At 38.5% G+C, this 27,424-nt stretch overlaps 2 protein-coding genes across 2 annotated transcripts; one reads left to right on the top strand and one right to left on the bottom strand.

The window, feature by feature from the left end:
• Positions 1–37: 37 nt before the first annotated feature.
• tmprss13a (transmembrane serine protease 13a) lies at positions 38–12,279 on the bottom strand. The gene is made up of 13 exons (XM_067594762.1): positions 11,819–12,279; positions 8,790–8,955; positions 8,560–8,664; positions 7,312–7,479; positions 6,478–6,604; positions 5,959–6,054; positions 5,684–5,727; positions 4,677–4,839; positions 4,236–4,414; positions 3,609–3,707; positions 1,977–2,119; positions 1,684–1,836; positions 38–1,563 (listed from the first exon to the last, which is right to left on the bottom strand). Exons 1-13 carry the CDS (start codon positions 11,834–11,836, stop codon positions 1,549–1,551), a joined length of 1,476 nt encoding a protein of 491 aa, XP_067450863.1. The 5' UTR covers positions 11,837–12,279; the 3' UTR covers positions 38–1,548.
• A 4,911-nt stretch (positions 12,280–17,190) lies between these two features.
• Positions 17,191–21,923, top strand: il10ra (interleukin 10 receptor, alpha). The gene is made up of 7 exons (XM_067594761.1): positions 17,191–17,484; positions 18,082–18,202; positions 18,491–18,660; positions 18,788–18,933; positions 19,218–19,386; positions 19,715–19,833; positions 20,062–21,923. Exons 1-7 carry the CDS (start codon positions 17,394–17,396, stop codon positions 20,983–20,985), a joined length of 1,740 nt encoding a protein of 579 aa, XP_067450862.1. The 5' UTR covers positions 17,191–17,393; the 3' UTR covers positions 20,986–21,923.
• Positions 21,924–27,424: the final 5,501 nt, after the last annotated feature.

The raw sequence follows: 27,424 nt of genomic DNA, 5'->3' as shown, positions 1-27,424 counted from the left end.
TTCATAATGAGAGCCTGGACCAATTATTTTCCTTCACATTTATTTGACTTATCCAGTGATTCCCACACATTAGACAAATATAAAAAAATCTCTTAGACAACATAACCATTGCACATAAATATGACCCACAGAGAACATAATTGACATACAATTTGAGAAGAACACATTCAGAAAAAAATTCACAGTGTGAGTACAAGGAGAGGTGCAGGTGCACACATGGCCGGATTAACCTCCTATGGGACCCTAGGGAAAAAGTTTGTTGTTGGGCCCCTATTGCCCCCCACTAGCTGAATTGATTAGGTGATTTATCGATTAGTCCATTGACATAAAATCAATTGGCAACAATTTTGACAGTTGATTAATAATTGAAGTCATTACTCTTTAAGCAAAAATGCCAAAGAATTCACTCATACCAGTGTCTCAAATGTAATGGATGTAAAATAGTTTTCCCAGGTTTTCATGATTGTGAAGTCATGACCTTTAGGTTTTTGAATGTTGGCCAGACAAAACAAGTAATTTGAATATGTTGACTTGCATTTAAGGGAATAATGATGGGCATTTTTCACTATTTTCTGAAATTTTATACACTGAACAACCAAATGATTATTAAAGAAAATCAGTGTCAGACCTATTAATAATGAAAATAACTGTTGCTTGCAGCCTTACAATGGAATAATACTACTTTGCTCTAGATTTTCTGTGTGCAATTTGATACAACAAATGAGCACAATATGAACTAAAACAATGAACGTCTTAAAACTAGATTTTGGCACATTTCCCTTAAGACCAGGGCCACAGGATGGACAACCTGTCATAGCTGATATTGTACTTAAGTGGTGCAAATTTCTTATAAAGAGTGGGTAATCCTGCCTTGGGTGCAAATACAGAGTGCCAGCTCAATCAGGGTGTCTGGGGCCACACTGCTAGTAAAGTGTCCTTTTTTATTCTAATATAGTCAACATGGGAAAGCCTGAGATGTGTCCCTGAGGAAAAAAAACACACCTCTACAATCATAGATCATCTTTAAGGAGCTTCACTCTCCAACCACTTCTATAAGAATATTAAGGAGATCACAGCAGAGTGGACTATGTTGCATTTGCACAGACCACATGAGAGAAGGGCCAGCCATCTTTAAAACTCACTTTACATGAAAGTAAACATAAATATACTGTATTACTGAGACAACAAGACACAGAGGAATAAAATCAAGAATGCAAGACTGAAATCAGTGCATCAATTAATGTGTATCAATAATCAGGTTCAGGTAAAACACTTAAACAGCCATGTAACAAAGGTTGCAAACATGGATGAGTATAGATAATGCAGAACACCAAGACAGAAATAATGTGTTAAAAATGTGGCATGATACTTCATCTCCAAGCCAGCATACAACCTTTTATCCCTCTGTTTTTTCTGTCTACAGTATCTCCTCACTAATTCACTCTTCTACTGCATGTGTGAATCCATCCATCTCTCAAAGACGACTTCATAGTGCAGGGTTCATTGGGGAAGGGGGAAAGCAGACCACCAGCAGGAGACAAAGTGACATCATGGCCTCTCTTGCTGCAGGAGGCACAGGAGGAGTAAAAATGGTGAAATCCTGTGGCTCAAATCTAAATGCATCCTAATACTGTAATTTCCCTCCTACTAGTCATTCAGTTTTTACCATAGATCCATTCTTACCTGCATATTGCTATAGATCCAGGGCAAGACGCTACTGACTTTGGTGTAAACACCTGGCTTGTTTTTTTCACCACAGCCAGTTCCCCAGCTGGTGATCCCTGCCACGAACCAACGGTTCTCTGTCTGACAAACCAAAGGTCCACCACTGTCACCCTGGGAAACACAGTTTATACTTAGTTAACAGAAGTTTTCCTCCAAAGTTCACTAAAGCACAAAGTGCACTCAAAAGCATGAAATCTGTGTGATGAATGTAATCTGATTACTGGGCAGCTGCCCTAATACTGACTGCTCACCTGACAGGAATCTTTGCCTCCATTCAGGTCCCCAGCACAGAGCATGTTCTTGGTCACAAGGCCTCCATACACACGGGGGCTGTTACACACTTGTGTATCAATGATGTCCACAACCACCTCCATCAGATCCTTGGAGACAGTGCCTGCATTGGAGAAAAACAATAGGCTCATTTATTTTTCGAACAAAGATCTAAATTGTGATAAAATATTGCCTTGACAAAAATAAACTTTAGAGAGAGCTTAAAAATTAGATTAGCTATTGATTTATATATGCACAGCTATGGCAACAGCTGGTCCACTGTCATTTCTCCTTTCTTTAATCTCTGATTTATTTGATTAATCTTGGTGTTGTGCGTTCTTATTTCCCCTGCAGTTCAAGACCTGTCAACCAGCCATCAATATTGAGTTACATGCATCTTCCTCATTCACTATCAGCCTCAATATATACAGGACAGACATCAGTCAATGTCTGACATCATCCATGCTGCTTTACCAGCAGGCATGTAGCTAGTTTCAAACTAGTGATTTACTAAATCAGGTTGCATCATTAAAACATAAGAAATGTATTAGCTTGAAGACTTTAATAATGTGAAATCAGTAAAGCAGCCAAAACAAAAGAATCATCTAGGTAAACAGGAAGTCACTGTAGCATCACAGATACTTTTAGAGGGGTGAATGATAAATTGAACTTAATTGGGGGTTAAATGGGGGTATGATTTTGTTGCATGCCAGGAGAAATGTGTATTTTTAGCATTTATATATTCATGCACTTTAGGATGAGTGGGAAATGTCTGACTAGCTGACATTATTTGGTCATCTAGTATGTTATTGACAATGTTATTCGAATAATATTTTGTAATTTAAGGTAATTTAATGTTATTTTTGTGAAATGTAATTCAACATCTCCCCATTTTTTACATTATTATCAAACAGCATTTCATCAAGTGTCAGGTCAGATATGTCAACCATATTCTATATTACTGCATTTACTCTTCACTTTAAGCAGCTTGCAGCAAACAACTGTTTTGTTAGTTGGTTCAATTAGCTTCACAACAGTTACACCTGGCAGTCACTAGTTAAATAACAAAATATTTTATAACTAATCTCTATGTAACTTCTGTGTGGTGCATCCAGTTTAATTAAGTGATGTGTAAATGCCCACTTACATTATAACTAGGCTAAGTCTGAATTTACAAAGAGGTGGGGCAGCCACCTCCTGTTGACTCCTGCTTGACTGCCATAGCATCTCTGTCTCAGCCTCATCTGTCAAACAGTGACCACATATTCTGTTTTCTATTGATTGCCATGATTTTTTTGTGTCGTCCTTTTTTGATTGCCAATTTGTGGTCACTGAGCCTGTACTTGGTTAGGATCTGTCTCTGCCTTCTGTCTCTGACAGTGGAAAGATATTCTTCCAATTCGTAATCTCTTTTTAGGGCCAGATAATACTCTAATCTACTTTGGCTTTTAGTTCTTTCTTTCAAATGTTCCAGATAAGTTTCTTTAAATTATTATTTTGGTTTACTCTGGCTTTTGACCTTGTAAATGACACCCTGATGCAGATCTCACCTATCCTCTCTATATGTATTGTGACACTCATAGTGTACTGGGTTGCTCCTCATTCAAGCTTACCTGATCCTGCCTCAGTGGTGCCAAAGCCTGAGGTCCAGCATTTGGTGCCATGGGAAAATCGCTGGTCAAAAGCTGGCAGACAAGCTGGTTGAACTTTATCTGGATAAAACATAAAAACATATAGACTTTTGCAACCAAAACAACAATTTTATGTTCTCAAAGGGATGGTACTGTAGGCAGATGCACACACACACACACACACACACACACACACACACACACTGGGCTGGGCAAATCAGATTATGAGAATGAACGTAGAGTCAGCACAGACTTTAAAAGCTCAGACTCCTCAACAAGAAACGTATTACTATGACAGTCACTGTCCTGCTAGTATGCATTTACCCTGTAGACACCATGTTACGTTTTTGTTAGTGTGTTATTAAAAAATCATACATGAATGTACAGACTGTCCCTGCGTGATGACCAAATTCAGCTCTTAGATTCAGGTATTAAAAATGAATAATATGTCTTTTGAGTTATGTAGATTAATATAAAATAGCCACTCTATTCACCACTTACACATGTATAGCTTTTGTTGCACCATTTGACCAAATTATGACTGCATCCTCTGTTATGAAAGTAGGATAAACATCAACATTATTTTAACAAAGTGAAGGTGTGACCTACCATTAAAAAGAACTGGAGATGTAAGTTTGAGCAGAGCAACATCTTGGTCATTAGTCTTAGTTTTGTAGTTCTCATTGAGTATGATCCTCTTAACCATGTAGGGCTGAGGTAGTCTGTCCAGAGATACCGCTCCAGCATAAACTTTCCAGTACTCTGCTGAGAGAGTAAAGGTGTTGCTTCTGCAACACAGAAAGAAACTACTCAGCGGACAGCATGGACTCATTGAATTGAAATCGGTGCTTATATTTCCAGCACAGAAGACTTTCTTCACATTGTAACTTAGAAACACATCAGTTCAGCATTGTAGAATGCAGTACAAGCTGAACAATGTGAATTTCTACTAATACAGTGTATGAATACTGTGCCACGAATGAACAAAAAACATGAATCCTCAAGTGTGAAAAAATATGCCAAGACACATTTCCGATGTTAGACATTCACCTTGGGAAGCAGTGGGCAGCAGTCAGCACAAAATCAGGGGAGATCAGGACTCCTCCGCAGACATGGGATCCTCTGAAGTGGAGCGACAATTGCCAAGGCCACTGACCCAACTTAGCTACGCTGCCCCCTATGATCCGGGATGTAGACTGCTGCCGACCACAGTCTGGGAATGAGAGACATTGTGAGATACTGTGCAATACAAAAGAAACAGTGAAAACATCTTTTGTACAGAACAGGGCAAATATACAATATAATCGTTTATTGATTTTCAGTGAAATCAGATGGTGTTAGAATGATCATATTGTGTTATTGCTTATACAAAACTGTTTTCCAAATCAAACAAAATGAGTTAATGACTGTTTTGTACATGTGAGGAGTTTTACATAATTCGGTCATAGTATATAGTATAATTGATTGTTATATGGATGTAGAATATATAAAGCGTGTATGTGCACCCCACAAAGAAACACCAAGCCCAACACATTAGGGAGCAATGATAATAACTGAATCAGAGCCAACAGGTGGATGCTTGGGGTAATGAAATGCAACAATATGAAAAGCAGCAGCAGTAGTAACATGTCAGCATAGCTTACAGGTAAATGTTGAGGCAACAAGCATGGAGTGGGCAAAAGAGTGAGCAGAGCACTGACAGCTTAGGTAAACTACCAAGATTGAAAGGGTGCATTGGATATGTGTTGCAGTACCCGAAGTATTATGTAAGTGTAGCAACAAAGTTGACTGAACTAGCTTGCATGTTTGACATATTGTGGTATATATCATTGTTTGAAAAATTCAACCAGAATCAAGATTCAAAGACGGTAAGTACTGATTTCAGCAAATTTCATTGATCAGCATCAAATGACATTGTTCAAATCCTCATGTTTTGTTGTTGTGGTGGGTGTGCAGTCATGGGTATTTGTGTTTGCGACATAAAAAGAGAAGGAAGAGGGAGCTCATATGTAACTGTGTGTGGCACATGAGTGTAGTAACAGATGGAGGCTCCTTACCCACACACTGCAGGGACACGGTCTCCTGGTCTGGACAGGAAGAACTACGTAGTGCCACAGTGAGAAAAACATGTCAGCCAACATGAGTACATACATCAGTGTGCACCTTACCACTGTTTTTGTAGTATTGTAAGCATATAAAAAGAAGAGGTTAAGTTGAACAGTATTTCATGTTGTGAGTTATATTTTTCTAATACACTGAGATTAAAAAGATCATAGATTATGTGTGACTGAGCTCTGTATTAACAGGGGGAATAAGGGATTAAAATATTTACCTGACTTTGACCACACTCTGGATAGATGAAGATGGTCTGCTGGTCAATGTTAGACCAATAGACTCCTGAGATTTAATCGCTTTGGTGACATAGGACCTGGAGATAGAGAGAAAGGCCGCTCAGGAAGCAGAAGAGACACACTTGCACATATAGAGACCATTTTGTCGAAAACCATGCTTGACTGGGTCTGGAAATTCATTCTGGTTCTGTCACACTGAGACACCTCAGAGAGACCCATGGAGAATCAATTCCACCTCTAACACACAGCAGCAGGTGAGGAGAAATTAGATGGATCTCAGTGGGTAAATTGTGAGTTGGAGACAGAAGCCCACATGTTCTTTAGCTGCTGTTGAAACTGGCTCTGGCAAAATGACTAGCTAAATCATTCCTTTATGAAGCAGGAATGATGATGGGGAGTGGTAATACATGTCTTCAAAAGGGTTTTCTGCTCTGACAGCATTTATGTCTGTTGTTAACTGAGTAAATAAAATAAAATAACTTAAGCTGGTGATTCTTTACCTCCTGAAACCTAGCTGTGCGCAGGTCTGGTCGGCATAGCTCCGGTCCCAGCCCTTGTAGCACACTGGTAGAAATCGTCCATCTTCAGCTGTCCTGACTTGCAGACCGCCGCCACCGCTGAACCTCACTGGGGAACAAAGAGCAAGAGAAGAAGGCTTAGTTTGCATGTTTTTAGTGGGTTCAGTAAGATATTTTACATAATATGCTTGTCTTCAACCTGTGTGCAGCTACAAACAATTAATGTAAACCAAAAATCAAACACTAAAAATAAATTAAAGCTTCACTTAGAAAGCAAATTCAAGCATGCTGTCATGGAAGCACTTTGTGCTTTAAAATTATTATATGAATAAAATTGTTGTTATTTTTACCAGTTTAATTAGCAGTAGAAATTTTCTTGTTAATCTACACTACCTATTATCCCCATTACCAAACCTATGTATGAGAACTCAGCCTGTTTTCTGTTGTGAGGGTTACATCCTTTGAGCTGTCAAGTGTCCACCCATCCTTCCACACCATCTGTCCTTCTGTTAGTCTGATTAAGGTTTGTGTGTGTATGTGTTTGTGTGTGTGTGTGTGTGTGTGTGTGTGTGTGTGTGTGTGTGTGTGTGTGTGTGTGTGTGTTTGTGTGTGTGTGTGTGTGTGTGTGTGTGTGTGTGTATGACTTAAGTTACTTTCGGGGCTTGTGCAATTTGGGACAAAAGCCGTTTCCCCAATTGGTAAAACGCTGATTTTTGAGTCAGTGGTTAAGGTTAGGGTGTGTGTGTGTGTGTGTGTGTGTGTGTGTGTGTGTGTGTGTGTGTGTGTGTGTGTGTGTGTGTGTGTGTGCTTACTCACCACACTTTGTTTCGTCAGAGCCCAGTTGGCAGTCTCTGATCCCATCACATTGGACAGTGTTGTTGGGGCAGGTGTCATACTTTGGCAAAGGCTGATTTTCATTTCTGTGATCATTGTCCTCGTTACCATAGAGGATCACTGCCGTTGCCGCCCTTGTGCCATAACGCACTGCCATTTGGGGAAGAGTGGATAGTAATGAGTGGCAGGAATGATATCGCGAACCATGGTTATTATAGTTAGTCAAAACTAAATCTAAACAATAAAATAAAAACAATAAAAACGTACTTGCATGAATACATCACCTCTTCCTCACTCACTTGATGAAAATCCACTATTTTAAATGATTTGACAACATATTTCAATAATTACATACTCTTTTAACTCATTCACATCCCAAGGTGATCCAATTCCCATACATTTTCTTTTCTATTCTAGCACTGAACAAATGCAACAGCTCAAACTAAATTAAAACTGCAGTAAAATTACTGACATGTGCACATTACATGCACCGTTTATACTGATTATACTGTGAACATTTTGCACAATCCCAGACAATATCTTGTACAGTATTTCTGTCATTTGTGGTTATTGTATTTTCTCCTACTTTGTAATATAAATAAAAATAAAAAATCTGGTGACCCTTTATTTCCCTGATTTAGTAGTATATAAATAAATAAATGAATGAATAAACTATAATGTAGTTGTAAACAGATAGTGACATTTCTCTAACAACATAATAGTTGTAATCATATAGAACAATTTTATATTGATATTAAATATTATGTTTTTTATTATGTTTATTAATTGCATTTACTATGTATACTTATTACATTGATCAATGGAGTGCTTTTTAAAATTATATGTATTAAGTTCTTTTTTATATATAAATACAATAGGTTAAAAAGATAAAGCAATGCTAAATGTGGAAGAGAATGCTAGAAGAGGATTGGTTGCCATTTCCCAAAATGTCAAATGTAGTTCTGAATTGCTTATTACTGCTCAATAAAGCATAAAATGATTAGGTAATAAAGCCATTTGTTCCAACTTACAAACCCTTTTTAAAGGTATGCCTTATTACAACATGTTACCAAAATGCATGCAAATTGACTATAGCTCATGAGAAGCACAAGGGCAATAGAAACACTGTGACTAACATATACTTTGCATGCACTTACAATAGTCTTGAATAAATTAGAGCAGCAAATGAATATTAATGACAATGTTTGGTAATCTGTATGATCTGTATACCTCCAAGCCAGATGGCCAGAGCCAGCAAACCAAGCACCAGTAAGATTCCCCCTGATCCTCCGTAACACTGTGCATTATTCTCACAGCATCTCTTCCTCTTGGGGGCTGTACAGAGACACAGAAAACAAACACATTAAATATTCTTGAAGTGACTCCATTTGTTCTGTCTGTACACCTTGTATTCATTGTAGTTTCAGGACAATATGGATTCATGCTGCAACTACACTCACGTATTGAACGTGGGACTTGGGGAACTACCACAGGTGGCGGGTACTGGGGAATGTAATGCGGCTGTGTGGGGGGTGTCAGGCCTGGACCATACACCACCTCCTCATAGGACTTGAGGGGGGGCAGTGTGTGCACGGCAACAGAGTAGTAAGGAGGAGGGGGCTCGTTCTGAGGAAAAGATAGAGGAAAAGTAAATAACAGAAAGCAAGAGGTTGTTAAATACACAGACATTTCTAAGTGTAATAATTCTTTACTGTTTCATCAATTACCCTTGGAAACAACACACCATCCTATATCTAATAAGAATAAAACAAGTAGATAAACAGACAATAGTTAGGCAAATACCTTGCATGTTTGTGGTTGCCAAGACAAAGCACGTAACGCATTGTCCTCCATGTGACCCTCACATTATTATCAAGTCTATGTTTAAGTCCACACCCAGGTAACAACCTTATGCACAAAGACTCAAGTGATGTATCCTGGCAACTGTGACTAAAAGATCAGGTTTTCTGCTGTTCATTTCCTCGTTTTTCTATTCATGCTATCTCCTCTGCCCTTTTTGATTCACAGCTCCCAGTAGCCAGGATTTCAGACAAAGGATTTTATCAGTACTTGAATTTTTGGGGGATAGGTAGGTTAACATCCACTAACAAATGAGAAGTAACAGGGAGAACGAAGGTGACTGAAACAATGAGGTAACAGTGCTTTTAACCCACTGGCTGAAGCTCTACCATCAGTTTAATGTGGATGGCTCATGGTAAACAGATACTGTAGGTCACATAGGTTAGTCAGACTTTTCCCCTGTTAAAACAATAACTTCTAAGTTTGCTTGTGATTCATATCTGCCTCTGTGTATATCTGTTTTTCTACCACAATGATTGCAACTTTTCAAAGTGTATTCCATGTTTCATGGTTTAAATGATTTTCACTTCCTGCTTCCTGGAATGAGATTTAAGTTTAGCTACTGTAAACTGTGTTGTTGTCATGAGATAGATTAATAGGAAAGGTAAAAGAGTCAGTCAGTGACTGAGTAATATTGAGTTAACACATTTGCTAATTTTTTATAGCACTATGCAGCTGCTATGTGGGTTTTGCTAAGTTTTTTGATCTGTGCAATGAAACTCGGAGAGATTAAAGCAGAGATATAAATGTTCCCGAATGCAGCATGTTATCTGACTAAACTTGTTTGAACTCAATGTCACCTGATCATTTATTTGTAGTGTCACCTCTGCATTTACAGAAAGTGATCCAATACTGTCATTAGGTTCAGATTTAATGCACTGGAGCCAGATTTTTTTTGTGATCAAGTTTTGTTATAGGCCAGAATTAATACAATCAGAAGCTCTATTGCAAAAGTTTTGATGGTGTTACAGTGAAATGTACTGACAGAATTAGGGTAAACTAGGTAGGTAAATTAGGGAGTTCAATTAGGCTTTATGAATCTGTCTGTAGTGCAGAGAAAGCTAAGATTTAGTTCCCAACAGCCAGTATCCATGGCTTCTCCATAGCTGTTGTGACTCTTCTTCATTCATCACTGGGGTCACACCTTCATAAACTAGGAGAATCCTTAGTCGAAAAAAGAAAGGAATTAATCTGTGGTGGTGGCGCTGAGTGGTTTGCGGGGAGACCTGCTGACAAAAGTGTTTCATAAGACCAGTTCTATTGCATGCCGGTCAAGTTTCAAAATTCGCCTATAGGCACCCTACTTAACTGAAGTGAAATGACTGAGCCGAAATAGGTGGAGGACTAGGTTCATCATATTTCCCAAAAGAGTACACATGGATCATCTTGCATAGTTTGCCTGTCGGCCATTATCATGGAAAAATACTGTAAAATTAAAAGATTAGGGGTTCACATGACTTTTGAAAGGTCAATTTTTCACTCAAACAACAACTATAATCATATGAAGTTACAAAGATGTGTGACATAAAATGGTAAACAGAAGTGTCCTCTTATGTTTTTCCCAAACTCTCGGGGTGAAAATAAATCAAAGTAGACACAAATCAGGCCGCTGCATTTCTGTCGGACATGTGATGATCTGAACTTATTTGCAACCAAAACCCATTTTAACTCTTGTAGTATACAGAATACAGAGACATTCAAAAATTTGAATATCAAATTATTTGCTGTGTATTTAATACATTATCTGCTTGTCATTAGTCAGGTCAAGTTGTGACTGTGATGTTGTCACAAGATAGATTGATAGGAAAAGTCAAGGAGTCAGTCAGTTCTGTGTAAAATTGAGCTAACACATTTGCTACATTTTTATAGTGCTGTGCAGCTGTTATGTGGGCTTTGCTAAAATCATAAGTTTGTATGTTTAATATCTGTACAATATACAATACATTTTATCCTTATACTCTCATGTGTATATGTTACAATTGGTGATATAAGTACAGAATAGATAGAGGCAACAGTGCTGATTTACAATTTTTCAGATAAACTGAGGGAGAAAGTGTTCTTTTATGGGTTCTCCTACCTTTTCAGCTAAATAAACAATTTAATAAACACTTTAAAAACCCATTGAATTGCCTGAAAAACTCATTGTCACAAAGTTAAAAACTGGGCTTTTTGTACAGGGATGTATACACTACAGAAAAACAGAGATACAATGTTTGATAAAGTGTTATAAAGAGTTTCAAGCAAAGTGTAAAAGTGATACCCTATAGAAAGTAATGACAGAAACCCTTAATAACAACAGTTTATGTAGGGAAAACCTATAACTCCCTTCCTACCTGCTGTTTGGCAGGTAAATTGAAACGTCTTATGTAAACCAATGGCCTGTAATCAACAGCACTCTTCAGCCTTCTGGACACACAGGTTTTACAGATAACACAACACACTGAAACTCGTACAGAGCAAACAGGGAGCAGACAAACTCAACATGAACCATCATTCAGAGTCAGAGTGACAGGTACAGTTTGAGTATTTTTTGGAGGAAAGAGGAAAGTAGAAGCAGAGGGCACACTGTTGCAACAAGAAGGGGTTTTTCCCTATAACAAAGCAGGAAAAGGATAAATGGAGAACTTACCGGGTCATACTTTGCCATCGTACTTAGGGCAGCACAGAGTGGAGAGTGGAGGTGAGAGCAGGTGGAGCTTTTTCACATCCAGGTGTTTCCTCAGTCACACAGCAGTGGTTAGAGCATGGTGGTGCCACATTAAACACCTCTCCTATCCTCTCTCTTTTCTTTTCTTCTCCTTAAACTCTGCTGTGCATTTGTTACTGACCTTCATTTGAGCATTCTCAGGTAGGTCTGCCTTCCCCCTCCCTCCTAACACCTCCCACCTCCAGCCTCATTCTCTCAATCCTTTATTCTTCTTCTCACAGTGACGGGCGTGTCCAGTGCACCAGTTTCCCACCTGCCAGACCGGTTTCGTGGAAGCCTGAGACGGTCAAAGCTTGTTTGACAGTATGAAGCTGCATTACAGCTCAAATAACTCCAGCTGAGCTGTCAGGGCCCTGAACCAAAATGGCTTCCTCTCCACAGACTCCAAGAAATAAAGAAGAAAAGGCTGAGACTGAATGTTTTTCACACACAATGAAAAGCTCCCTTATTTCATTTTAATGCAGGATGTTTTATCTGTAAAAGTTGTATTATGCACACATACGCTGATAGACAGTTCAAGGAAATGTTCAAGAAAGAAAAGAATTCTGTGAGGAAATTAAGTTAATGACTAACGTGTGCAAATTTGTAAATGTAACTCTATTTTTTGAAAGGTTCCCTCACTCATATTGGTCGTACTGTATGTGAGTTTTCATTAACCTCTTGAACACTTGCTGTCTTTGAATTTCAGGCTTCAACACAACATCTTTGCTCTTCCTAAAATGTGATCTTTCTAATCTCAGATTTTTTGGAAACTTTTGGAGCCACCACTGGGGTCACTTTTACATTTACTTTCCAAATGATCTCTAGTTCCTCTTTCAGTCCCTTGTGTTTCACCACTGCTCCCTCTTGCAAATATCACTGCTGTTGTTGTCTGTTCCTTGACCAATAACAAAATGTGTGAACGATCTGTCTCTGTGGAATTCCCTCAAGGGCTGTCCTTTGCTGCGTCTCCCTTTGCACACTTCCACCAATTCAGTTTTGCTTCTCAGTGTATGCTGTTCCTGCATCTTTCACCCTGACACACTGGACTGTCCCTGAGACATCTCAGCTCACCAGTGAAGTGTGATGAGGTGGAGCCCTGCCTCTATAAACCTGGTGAAAATTTAAATGCTCTTTGCCACTAGTTTAATTTGCTGCCATCAGGACACCAGATATATGAAGTCTTTTATTGCTTCAGCTATTGGCTTTTTAAACAAATGAGCTTTGGACTGTTTCCAACTATAGATGCGACAGGGTGTACCCTGCTTTCTGTAGATTATGACAATTAGTTACCTTGTGGTGAACCTGTGTATTTATTAGGGCCCGAGCACCGACCGGTGCGAAGCCCTATTGAAACTGAAGGAGTTATTATTATTCCTCCGAAACAAACGCATTTTTGAGGGCCTAAACATGCACGAAAACTCATGAAAATTTGCACAGATGTCAGGACTGGCGAAAATTTCGATATTTTATTGGTCTCGAAATAAAGCGGGACAAAATGGCTCGACAGCGCCACCTAGAAAGTCAAGAAAATTGAGCCCCTCTATACAGATTGTCGTAGGAGAACGAAATTCGGTATGCATATGTATCATGACCAGACGCACCAAAAAGTCTCAAGGACACATAGCCTAACTCCAACAGGAAGTCGGCCATTTTGTATCAAAGTTGAAATTTTGCACCGATTTTGGTCCGCATACTTTAACGAACTCCTCCTGGAGATTTGACCCCAGGACTTTCAAATTCGGTCCGTATCATCTACAGGCATAGGAGATTAAAAGTTGCTAAAACAATTCTCATTAGTCTTTCCTAGGGGGCGTGGCTGGGCGGCGAATTTCGATCCTTCGCCATGAAAAATGAAACGGCTATAACTCCGGCATACATGATCCTAAGAGAGCCAAACCTTTTGTGCTTCATAAGAGTCCCGCCCTGAACAGGTCCATGTGACAATACAGGATATGAGTCATAGCGCCACCTCCTGGCAACAGGAAGTTACATGTTTTACGCTCTGACGCCCTGTGGGCAGCACGGTGATCGAATCCAGCTGAAATTTACTGAGAATAGCCTCAAGACCTTGGAGATCTTATATTATGAAGTTGGTGACCCTTCGTTGAAAGGTGTTGCCATGGCGACGCGGCGAATTTCGATGTGACGCCATGAAATTTCAATGCCTTATAACTTGACTCCACGTGGTCTGATCTTTTCCAAATTTCATATGCTTGTTAAGAGTCCCAATCTGAACACATGTTCAGTCTCATATTTAGCGAAAGTCATAGCGCCACCTACTGGCAACAGGAAGTATCATGCGTCGTACTTTGTCTATTTACTCCTAGGAAATTTGGCTGATGCACCTGAAATTAAGTCAGCTAATAAACAAGACCTTGGTGATGCTACATTTGGCAGCTCATGACCCAAAACTGAATGCTGTTACCATGGCGACACATCCTTCGCCATGAAATATGATACTGTTTTTCAGGGAGAAGGGATTGCTCTACAGTCATGAAACTTGACACACATGTCTAGAGTGATGTCAGCTAAAATCCTATGTGGTCGCTTTGAATGGGCGTGGCAAAATGGCTCAACAGCGCCCCCTTTAAAATTTCAAAATTGCAGCCCCGCCTTCCAGATTAACGTAGAAAGATGAAATTCACAGGGCACATGTATAATGTCAACACGCACAAAAAAGCCTCTTGAAGCCTTATTGTAAGTCGAACAGGAAGTCGGCCATCTTGAAAAAAATGGTACATTTTCACCTTTTCTTGGCCATTTCGCATACCTTGTATTTTAAAGAACTCCTCCTACAGAATCCATCGTAAGGACTTCAAAATCAGTGTGTGTCATCTAGACTAGTGTATGATCATGATGGTTTGGCCGTGGCGTGGCGTTGAGTTTTGATGTTTCGCCATGACAGAGGAAATTGATATAACTTGAGTGTACATGGTTGGATCTGCCTCAAACTTTACACAACAAGTCACTGACAAAAGCCCTTCGACTGAGCGTCACTTCGACATGCGCTGGGGTGCGAGGGCCCGATCATCGCTGCTTTCAGCTTTAATTCATTTATGTTTTGTACTGATTCTTGCTTTTATTCATTGCTGTATTAAAAAAAACTGCCTAAACTGCCTCTTGGGGACATTAAAGCTCTACTCTAAACATCTGGTGTTGTGTTTTAGCAATATACAGAACATAGTTATGAATATAGGGCACAGTAGTCTTGTGGTTTTAGACACATACCACATAACCACCCAATTTGAAGCTGCCAAAGGAACTTTGTGGTACATCATCACTCTCTCTCTCTCTTCCCACGTTTCCTCTTTGATTCAACTTGGTATTATTAGGTTAAGGCAAAATTCCCCACAAAATATACAAATCTTAAGCAGATGAGCTCACTATATTAATATATCATTTCAGAGTGCTGAAAAACAGAAGACCGTTGATGTTCAGTCTTTGTATCAGTCTAAATCATATCAATACTGGCATACTGAACGATGATGATGGGAAGCCCCAAAAAATATTCAATGTGAAGATCTGTGCACCTTTTAAGACCACTAGAGGGTGATATAATATATACATTTCATGTACCAGTGACTTGTGTGGAAAATTCCTCTTCTGAACAACACATGATCTGTGACATTTAGGTATCACAGATCATGACCCCCACACCTCCCAGTTCTCTGTCCATCTGCAAGACAGAAACTAAAAAGAACACTAATACCTAGTTATGTGGTTTAGTGTTTTTGCATTTACTAGGAAGTAAAACTCACACACATGTGAGGCAGAAACACCAAAGGACATAAGAAACACAAGGGGAAACCAAGATGATATATTTGGCTACATTTAATGGCAAAGCACTTTCTCAGAATTGAAAGCACTTTAAAAGAATTTTAAAAAAGTGTGTCCTGTGAATGAGACAAACATTGTATTTAGTCACTAAATAAGGTCATGAGAAAAACCTGAGCAAAGGGAGGAGAAAAGCAAGATAGTTTGGTTGGTTGAACAATAAACATCTCATTAGTTTTAGAGCAGTTGTGCTATAAATCCATCCTGTGATTACAGATTTATTATCTAGTATCTTAAGGTGAAAGGAAAATTCAGACATATAGGTGAAAGTTTTACATCTTGTTTGTACACTAAGTCTACATTGTTTCATGGAAATACTGACAAGTCAGTATGAGAAAGTGCATTTACTAGATAATAATCTTTGGTTAAATGATTATTAACTGGTGACCAGTGCATACATTGTCTTGAGTAATTTGCCAACGTCAGGCTAATATGATGAAAGAAACCCATAACTCATATCCACCCACAATAACCTTTTATCAAACATTTCCTTTTAAAATCTACAGAAAAGTGATAACAACAAAATGATGAAAAGTTCATTGTGTGGGTAAGATGAGGAAATATGGTCCCACAGTCACTGTGTTTTGTTGAAACTGTAGATGTCAACAGATATTCCACTTTCTTGATTAGTATTTTAAAAGGTCATACAAATATCACTTAAGAGTCATAAACAAGTGGTTATAGGTCATTTTTAAACACTAATATGTATTCCCTCCCCTGGCTACACATTTCAGAAGAAAAATCAACAATCATGACATATGTTTTACCAACAAAACAAGTGATATCCTACCTCTCAGTCAAGGTTGTTTTGCTTTTATTGCACTTAAAAAATAAACATACATTCAAAGTCTAGCTAGTATGAATGTGTGTTTTGAGTGGTTCTCCTCACAGCTATCTCTGCCTGTGGTCTTTGTATAACATATTTGCAATGCAGCTAACCACAACTGAGGTTTTAGAGACTAGCACAGGAAAAGATAGTTATTGTAATGAAACAGGCACGCACATGCACATGCAAACTAAACACAGGCAACTTTAGACATAGATGTGTTTGCCACTGGTTCAAACCATATCTTTGTCATTAGGGAAACTAAGAAATTAAAGGATACTAATTATATTTGAAAGCATCAGAATGTCTCTTTTATCTATAGCTACCATATAGGGTTTTTTTTTAAAAAAAAAAAAAAAAAAAAGGAAAGGGAATTTCTGAACTCTTCCCTTTTCTTGTATCTGAGCCTCACAGTTTCATTTTTCTGAAAGCCCTTGATAGCAGCGTATGGAACATCATGAACCTCTTGAGAGTCAAGAAAGAGGAAAAGAAAAAGAAAACAGAGAAGGAAAAAGTTTGCTGGGAGAGGACAGAGAGATGAAACTGCACAGCGTCACTATAGTCATAACAGGAAACGCATCATGTGAGTGGGAGGGGGCTTAAGCAATAGAGGAAGGTATCTGGGGAGGGTTATGTAGATAATGCCATCAGGGAAAAAGAAGCTACCTCTTTTCATTTCTTCCACAGATGAACAGTCGGCACATAATCAGTGAGAGAACAGCTGCGTCCATTCAGTCAACAGTTATCAACAATTGAATGTTATTCTGCACAGTTACATAGAATTTTTCTGGATAACGCTTGGAATACGAGACTTTATTGGCGGCTACTATATGGATCATGACGATTTATGAGTGAATGGTGATATCTCTCCAAATACCAAAAATGGATATGAGGAACAAGATACCAATTCTTGTCTTACTGATTATTTCAATAAGCAGTGTATCAGGTAATTAACAACTTTTATTACACTATATCTGAAGTCTCAATATATCTGAATGTTTTATGTGTCTATTTAAATTTTGCTTTGTATTTAAATGAAACAAATATATTCTTACTATGGTTATCCTGACAATCGTGTTTGTTTATCATTATAGAATTGTTCAGTTCAATCAATTTATGTGAAATTCTGTATGTTAAATTAAAACATTCTGAAAAATGTTTATTTTTTATGATAAAATATGTTTTTTTAAACAGGGTTTCCATCAGGAAAGTGTCGGGACGGGGACAAATTTATCACACATTGTTCTTTTTCTCTCAGAAACACTCAGTTAGAGTGGAAATAGATACAACTCTGTTTCCTTTACAGAAAAACCACAATCTCATTATGATCAGAGATCCCATAAATTATTTGCAAGATTTGTGCGTCTTTTTGGCAGCCAGACTTCCTTTTCTCCTCCTAACCACATCTTCCACACAGCATTCACTTGATATGATACAAATGTCTCCTCTCTCGGCCAGATGAGAACTGTACTTTATTTGTAGACATTTTTGTAATAATGAATAATGAATGCACATCATAATCTTCCTTTTTTTTCTGTGGCAGGACTGGACATCCCTAAGCCTGATAAACTGTGGTTGGATATTTTTGATGGGGAGGTAATAGTGTATTGGAACCATTCTGCAGATGCCCCTTCAAACACCAAGTACAATGTACAAATGTCAAAGTATGTTTTACTTCACAATACCAATAATGACACTTTTACTTCAGAGTTACAGCATCCTGTTTTGCAATTCAAATTTTCCACCATTCTCTATTTTTTTCCTTTTCCTCTGAGCAGCTTAGATTTGTTTTCCTCTTTGCTTTGTTATATTTGTCCACTGATTCATTAATGAAGAAGAATGGCTAATTGTTAAAGATGAATTTTATTAAAATTTTAGGTTTTATTTCACCATGTATTATGCAATGGCTCAACTCTCTCCAGTTAGTGACTGGTGTTTTTTTCTGTCCTCAGGTATAATGAGAAAGATGCAATGAAGCCCATCTGTACAGGGATCACAGAGACCTACTGTGACTTGAGCGGCTTTATAGAGGACCATCGTGCTGCCTACAAGGTCAGAGTTCAGCTGGTGGCCGGAGATGATGAGTCTGCATGGAAGTTCAAGAGATTTCTCCCAACCGACGGTAAGCACAGTTGTATGTCAGTTTGGTGTAATGCCAGTGTAGCATGATTAAAATATTGTGTATTTTAATTTAGGCACACAATAAGGTAATTCTTTACACGTTTTCTTACCTTTCTCTGTTCCTATAGCTACACCGCAGCCTCCCTCCTTCACTTTGTGGGCTACATCCAGCACTCTAGCAGTTTACGTTCACAAAAAAACTATTCTGAATAAGCTCTTTCCCTATGGGCTTATCTACACTATCCAACTGGAGGAAAGAGGACCCCATCCTAAGGTGAGCCTAAGGATAGGGTTTAAAGGCAAAACCTGTGAAAAAAGATTGAGACTTACTGTATCACTCTTAAACTGATTGACAGGTCTTTTAAAACAGATTTTAAAAAAAATGAGACAGTAGCTAAATCTAAGTTGTTAATGTTTTCTTGTTAATGTGACTATGCCATTTATAGTTTTGGTTTGGTTTATGATGCAGTATAACAATCTGTACCTAAAATAATACTGTATTTCAACATATCATATCATAGCTAGCTGCCTGAATTGACATTTACACTGACATTACAGAATACCACTGCATTCATGAAATATGATGGGGGAGAGGATCAGGAGACCAAGATTTTCAATTCTCTCCATTGGGGGAGAGAGTACTGTGTCAGTATCATGGTAATAGGTGAAGGAGCTCAAAATCCCAGCAATTGGTCCCCTACACAGTGTCTGCTGCTACCAGAGCAAGGTGAGCAAAACATACTGAGGAAAAGATGACAACAATAGAAAATTAGCACAACAAACAGAAGAAAATGCCAGAAATAAAATAAACATGAGATGAGGCACACAACTGTAAATATATATACATATATACATATACATATATATATATATATATATATATATATATATATATATATATATATATATATATATATATATATATATATATATATACATGATATGATGTGATGTGAAATGATATGATATATGATATGATACAGATTCACATCTAGAGCTGTAATTGTATTTACACCCAAAACACCTACTAAACTTTGTGTTTTTGCTCCCTCCAGAGTGGTTCATGATTGCTGTTTCATCCTTGTCCATTATGGGTGTGTTGGCCATCATTGCTATTATAGCAACCATCCTACTGTGTTACCTGAAACATCCAGAGAAAACACCTGTTGCATTGGTAAGTACACTGTAATTACAGAAAATCAAGAAGAAACACAGTCATGTAGCCTTGTACTATTAAATAAATAGAAAAGGGAACCAACATTTGTCATGAAGAGGAAAAGCAAAAGGAGATCACAACTTGGGTCATAAAAAACCCCTGACATCACAAACTTGATATTAGCCAAGGTCATAACTAATCTTGTTCATAAAAGTGACAAGTACATCCTCTCTCCTCTCACACTAGAAAGCCCCTCTATGTGACTGGCACCCACTCACTCCTGGAGATGGGATGATGGAAGTCGTCACAGACAAAGGCTGGTTCCTCTCCAGTTACAGAACAGAAGTGAAAAATTGTATTGCCAAAGACCCAGTGACACTCCATGTTACCATGACAGAGAACAATGGAGAGGAGAACAGGAGAACAAGCACAGACAGCGGGGTCAGCGTGAAGTCTACCTCTGCTACCAAAAGAGGACGAAGTCCTCCAATGAGACAAGAGGACAGTGGCTGTGGGAGCATGGGAGGACCAGAGAGCAGTCAGACAGATTACCCCCTGCAGGATAAGAGGACTAACACTGACACAGTTAGGAAGAGGGAGGATAGTGGGGTGGGGCTGGGCAACCAGCTTGATTCTTCATCCTTGAATCTGGATGCACTGGACAGCGAACCTCTGAAAGAGTTTGTTGCTGGTGGTAATTACCACAGCCAGAGCCGCTCAACTGTGCAGATTCGTGTCTATGATGATGAGGAAGTGCTTAAACAGACAATTCCTGATCCAGTTTTGGCCGAAGTGGTCACAGGTTACAGGGCTGGGCCTCAATTATGTATCTGCTCAGGAGCAGGTCAGTGCACTTGGTGCCATAAACAAGGCCTCAGTGAAACAGATATGATCAAACAATACAGAGCTGTGTGTATTGAAAATGGACTATTGAGCGGCAAATGTGACATTATTGACTCTTACAAAGAGGAGCTCACAATTTCAAGTTATCCTAGAACACAAATGGACACGGTCATGATGAGTGACTTCGAAACAACTTTTATACATCTGGGGGAGACTTTCCCTCTGCTATCAGCTCTGTCACCACAGACCCTAGTGGAGGGAGGACAGGACATCAATATGAACAATGTTCCCCTCTCTCTCTGTGATGTACAGCTGACAACTGACTGATACACTGGAATGCAACAACGCTATTCATAAAACGTGATTACATGACTTGTCTGAGAGCTATATTAAAGCAATACACTCCCTTTTGCTTCATTAGACATCTTGTGAATCATGAAAATGAAGCATTAGTCCGCATTTGGGGAGGCTGTTGTTGAACATTGGATGGAAATAGGGGTAAAACCACACAGCTGCTGGCTGTGGTTTGGTGTCTCAGCTTGGTTGGTGTCTCAAGAGTCTGTCTGTGCAGAGTCTGTAATGTCAAGGACGTCATTCTACCCGTTTTACTGACTATATTGACAGCTGAAAAAAATGCAATATGCCGGAAGTGAAACTCGTGTGGGGAGCAATGCAGAGCTACAGTTTAACAGTTACGTGCTTTTGGACATTTTGCGAGTTCTCCCAACCTCCCACATCTGCCGGCAATTGAATTCCCTATGTCAGTAACCAACTCTTTAAGTTTCTGAAATGTGTTTTTGCTTGCTTGCCACTGCCACTATTCAATCATTAAATAAATTACTTGAGAGGCACTTTGAAATAGATTTCTATTCAATCAGAAATATTGTTAGACTAGCTTCTTAAAATATCACTCAACAAGCTTGTGCCATATAAATTGTGTCAAGCAAAAAGCAAAATTAAGGAACAAACATTTCAATCATTGAATCATGTGCCGGACATTTTGTTACAGATTCTTTTACTTCTCTCTGACTCAGCAAGTGAGTTTGATATGTCTGAGGCCTACACTTCTGACCTTTCTTTTAGCTACCTGCCTGTTTAATTTATTTATTATGTGTCATGAAAAAAGCTGTTTATATACTGTCTATTGTTTTAAACATATGACGCTGCTCTTCTACAAGTGATTAAAAGAAATTGTTTCAGTGGAATATTCTGTAAATATTGTACATTTATAAGAAAAATAAAAAAAGCAATGGGTAAACAACTGATGTGGATTTCAGAAACCATGACTCAACAAAACAAGCACACACAAGGAAAACCCTGTAACGTGATACCTACTGGAAATGAAACGTTATATATCACTTAGCTATATATGGGATCCCCATATGCAAATTCTGTACAAGAACCAGAGCAGTAGTTTCGAAGCGTCTAAACTAAGATACTTCCTCTTTTAGGCTTCTAATCAGTTTTAAAAAAGTCCCTCATTGTATTAACAGCAGAGAAAACAACAGGACTGAATTTTCAGGTGTTCAACATTTACCTCAGTGAAACTATATCTTCACACTATTTGTGGGTAAATGCAGTTCGTTATTGAGATAAACCAGATCCATAACAGTGGTAGAAAAATCATGTGACCTACTGTATTTCTCTATGTGCAGCATAAAGTACAGGGAAGTGAGACAACATTTGGTTAATCCTAAAGGGTGAGAAAAAAAATCTGAAACTGCAAAGTATCACATGTTACTGGTTTTGCCCTGCATGTTCTCTGTGCATCCCCAAATGAAAAGCATAGATAATCCCTTTTTTATCACTCCATGCATTGCTGGATTAACCTGTTAGGAAGCCCTGGGATAAAATAAAAAAGGTTTTAGGCCCCTACTGATCCTCCACCCACCAACTTCTAGGCAATGTGTATCTGCCCTGTCGCCTCCAAGTTCCAAGTAAAGGATAAGGTGAGTGATTTTCTATATTTTTCTTATTGTAAACAAATATTATGTTCAGGGTCAAACCAACAATGAATTGATCCTACTTACAAGTATTGTGTGTATTCCTCTGTGTCCTAGACTGTTGTTGTCCAAAAACTATTAAAAACACGTCAATGAGTCACACCTTTGCATTGGGTGACAAGTTCCCTCATCCCAAAGGCAATGGCTTCTGTAGTCTGTTTAGGAACGGCTCTGAAAACTAATAAGAGCAATCACATTTTCTCAGGAGTCTCAGGAAAGAACTCTCTTGTACAGCAGACGCCACTGCACATATGCAGGAATGGGGCTCCATTTACGGAGCTTCGCTAGCTTGTTAAGCTATATATTACAACCTCTTGACTTTGTGCTACACTGTAAATGTCCGAAAGAACTTCAGTACAAAGTCAAGTGATTGTGATATGTAGTACAACAAGCTAGCATAAGTACTGTAAATGTAAACTAACAAACTAACGTGACCGTAATCTTCGGGGTGAAGGAACATGTCGACCAGTGCAACAGTGTGGCTCACTGATGTGTTTTAAATAGTTTTTGGACAACAACGGAGGTCTACCGCACAGAGGATTACAATATGTAAGGCTTTGGATTTACACACAATACTTGTAAGTAGGATGAGTTCACTCTTGATTTGGCTCTGCATATGAGATTTGTTGACAATAAGAAAAATATAGAAAATCACCAGCCTTATCCTTTGACGGGATAGTTCATATTTTTTTAAATGGGGTTGTATGAGGTTGTTATCCATAGTCTGTGTATAACCTGCAGTAAATTTGGGTCGGCATGCTTCCAGTTTGGAGAAGCAGGCAAGAGTACCAGCACAGAAGCTAAGCAATGTACTGCTGTGGACGGGGCCAGCAGCAAAACATATTTTAGCCACCCAAATAAAGGCCCACCTAAAAAAGTCAATATTAGTTTAAGTGTACGCTATATTTAGAATATTTTCACCACATTACCTTGCCATCAGACAGCCTTTTCCTTTGGCATTACATTTTCCCAACGTAAAACTTCCGTATTCCTACGCATGCCATGCACTGTATTACACCGGCACACTACCCAAACAGCTGATCTGCAGCATCAAGTGCAATCAGTATTCCTATGCTGGAATAATACTTCATTTTTGCTAGTTTGTTGTTATTCGATACATTACTAACTAAATTAAACTTGTTGGGAGTAAGTATAGTGTGAGCAAAATATAAAATAAAACAGTGAAGCTCTTAAAACTAGATATTAAAACAGTGTTGCTCTACAAAAAAACACTGGGCATGATACTGTAACTCAGTTCAGTCTGTAGCACAGTGCTATAATACATGCATATCAAATGTTCAGTAACTGTTTGTAGCTCAGGATGCAGATTCAGTCACGTGACATGTTTGGAGGTGTGAAAATTAGCACAGCTGCATCGGGTAAAAACTAAAAATGGATTCTTATCACATCACCGATATGAAAATATGTCAGACAGGGCTAATCATGTGTTGATAAATGTTTCTCCTGAATTAAAAGGTTGTGTTGGTGTGTGGAAGTTTTGTGTGATTCACAAGTGATCAACATTTGCAGGCAGTGTTTTATGGGACCCAGTTATAGAAAGGTGAAGTTTCTTACCTTTGACTGACTGGCTTTAATTTGTGTTATCATGACAACAGACTCAAGTTTTCAAATTGCAGCTGCATAAAAAGTCTACCTTTGACCTTTGACTCCATGATCATCTGCCATTTATGTTTCTGTCCTATGAAATATCGTATCAACACAGAGAGGGGAACCTGAAAATATCTGAAATAATTTCAGTCACAGCTGTGAAACAAAACTCCGAGCTCATATTAGATAAACACCAAATACAGATTAGTATGTTTTAGTTTTATTAAAGGAAACCTATGAGACAAGTTTCACCAACAATAGAAAGTACCATGATATATGAATCTAGAGGGAAGTCACCCGCAGCTTACAAGAAAACTGATCTGTCTCATTGCTGTGGTTTAGCTGCGCATATTCTGCCTCTGCCTCTGCCTCAAAAGTACTTCTCAGCAGCACAATGTATTTGTTTCTCAGTGTGGTGTGTATCTGTGTGTGCTTACTCAAATTTGAACAAGAAGAAGCCACAGCATGACAACCTGAGTCAGTTCTGTATGACAAATAGCTAAACTGACCAAGTTAAATTGCAAGAAAATATATATTTAAATGAATATTCTGCATTTCATTTCAAACAGATTTTTTAAAATTACATTCAAATTACATAAAAATACAATTCTGCATGCACATAGTATGCATTCCCTCCAAGTGAATATTTTTTTGTAAGTGGTTTGCAAGGGGTTTTTATTTTTGATTTTGAGACTCAACTAAAAACAAAGAGGTAGTGACATGGGTCGGAAACATGACATCACAAAAAAGTCAGAAGTAACCTGAAAATAACATGGTACTTCCATCCTTGATATTCAGGTTAACACATCAGTATCAATTATAGCAGCAAAATACAAACAGGGACAGATGGCATACATGCTGAAAACAAGATATGTGATGCGTAGGAGAGTGTCAGACAAGAGGCGTGCTTTCCATTATGGCCGTTAGCAAAAGCCACTACCACCAAGTTGGCTGTCATTTTAAGCTGCTGCTGATGGAGAAGGGTGGTGGAGACTTCTTTAAGCCAACTTTGCTGTAGAGAAAGACAGAGATGAATGCACCAATCTTACCTTTACAACCATATAGCAATTGTATATGAGGAAATAAAGTTTTGCATTTTAAAGGCATGTGCAGAAAATGTAACTTACGTAAGCACTTTTTCTTTCAGTGACGGTTCTACAGACAAGGAGAGAAAAAGAATATACATTTTTATATGACAATAGCATGGCAGATTCATCATATTGTAATCTTAATGTTGGGTGATGTTTTCCAGTGTAAGCATGTTCATGCCAGTTTTACAAAGTTTAAGTATTTTAAAGGGTTAGGGTTAGGGTCTTTATGCAGCCCCTCAGGCTTTTAGCTCCTGTCTCTTTAAGGCCTGACTCCCGTCCAAAATAGCAAGTAGAAAATGCAAACAAGTGATCGAACAACCTTATTAACAAAGACTTACAGAACACACAGCCACTTGTGGGCATATGCGAACAATCTGATGTTATCACAAGGAGTAAGTAGAGGTAACTTTGCAAACACAGCGTTCAGAGCAGGGTGAAGCCCTGGCTTTTCACTCTCAGGGAGCATTTTCACCTACGTTCACCTCAAGTTTTGGACCTTTGGCCATGCTTAACATAGACATCAGAAATCATAGTAGTATAAAAATAACAGAAAATCACAAAATGTATGTTATGTCCCCTTTAAAAAAGTCAGTTCACCCAAAGTAGCAATAAAAATACATTTTCTCAGCCATACTAATAGTTCTGGTTGTATTTTTCCGGGCTTTGAGACATCTGTCTCGGAGATTTGTGCCTCCACCCCATGGAGGGGAATGTAAATTGTAGTGCACAAAGTGTTTATAAACACTTTGTTTTTTTAACTCAGTCAATGTCCTTTACTTTGCGTAAATGAGACCTCACTGCAAAGAGTTTTTAAAAGTAACCTTTTGTCGGATTACTCAGATTAGTCAGGTCACTGAGATATTGCTGTTGGACTTTTTAAATGTCATTTCCTCTAAACAGTGTCCACCACGTATCTATTCACCATTACTGTATTGTGGCAACAGCAGAGACATACATCTCAAACCCTGATCAGATAAAACCAAACCTATCTGCACATCTCAATACCACTAGACGTAAGAGAGATTCACTTACCCTTTTTCTTGCAGCACTTTTTGCATTTGTACTTGCAGCAGAACTGCACAATGCCAATGGTGAAGAGGATCGCCAGAATGCCAAAACCCACAGCAACCCCAACTGCCGTAGAGTTTACCCTGCTCCCTGAAAATGCAAAGACAGGGACATAATTAGATCATTGCCGTAGATTTGTATATTTCAGGGCCAGACATAAATGATTATCAACTGAAATAGTTGTCTGTCTAACTGTCTGAGCCTAATTGGATCAATATGTATCTGTTCATTATAATGAATATTCACTCTGTTGAAATGAGAGTGGAGAATCAATCTCCCTGGCTTCATAAGCAGTCTTTGGAGAGGCAGTAGAATGACGAGTGCAGAGGAAGATTAAGAGACAAAAATACAGCTGGCACATAACTTGAACAGATGAGATATTTATTATCTATGCTTATGGATCTTTTAACTGCATAAGCATCGGCAGCAGAACCAAAAGAATTCTAAACTACCACACTTTTTAAGCTTTATTCACAGTTTTACCAGAGCACCTTCCAAGCAGCAGCTAAAGTGTGCTGTATACTTTATCTTATTCAGTAATGACAATCCAATATTCTGGCCATGCAGATTCAAAAGACTTGAATATTAGAGCAGTTACCAGCCAAAGCCGCTTGTAGTTTACAGTTAAAAGAATCCTGCAAAGCTCAGTGACTGTGTCAAATGTACAATCAGGATCCAAACAAAACATTAAGAGATAATGGATCCAAAAAAAGAAAATTAAATGTATTCAAAATTTGTCAGGAACAGCAACGTTGTAAAATTAAAATGAATGTAGCAAGAAAAGTGAGTCTCAATCACTACACAGACCAACTGTTTGGAAATTGCATGTGTAACAAGCACTGTAAAGAGAATTGAAATTAAGCATCTCAGCTAACTCTTACCACCATTCCCCATTGCTGACAAAACAGGATGACCGATGTTATCCCTTGTCTGTCTTCTCCTCTCCTCCCTGTGCGTTTGGCGTTGAGCTCTGTCACTCACTCACTTGACTTTACA

The sequence above is a fragment of the Thunnus thynnus genome, chromosome 7, assembly GCF_963924715.1.
Source record: "Thunnus thynnus chromosome 7, fThuThy2.1, whole genome shotgun sequence".
In the NCBI taxonomy this organism is placed as follows: Eukaryota; Metazoa; Chordata; class Actinopteri; order Scombriformes; family Scombridae; genus Thunnus; species Thunnus thynnus.
Note: the sequence above shows the minus strand (reverse complement) of the source record. Positions and strands in the feature narration are given on the sequence as shown.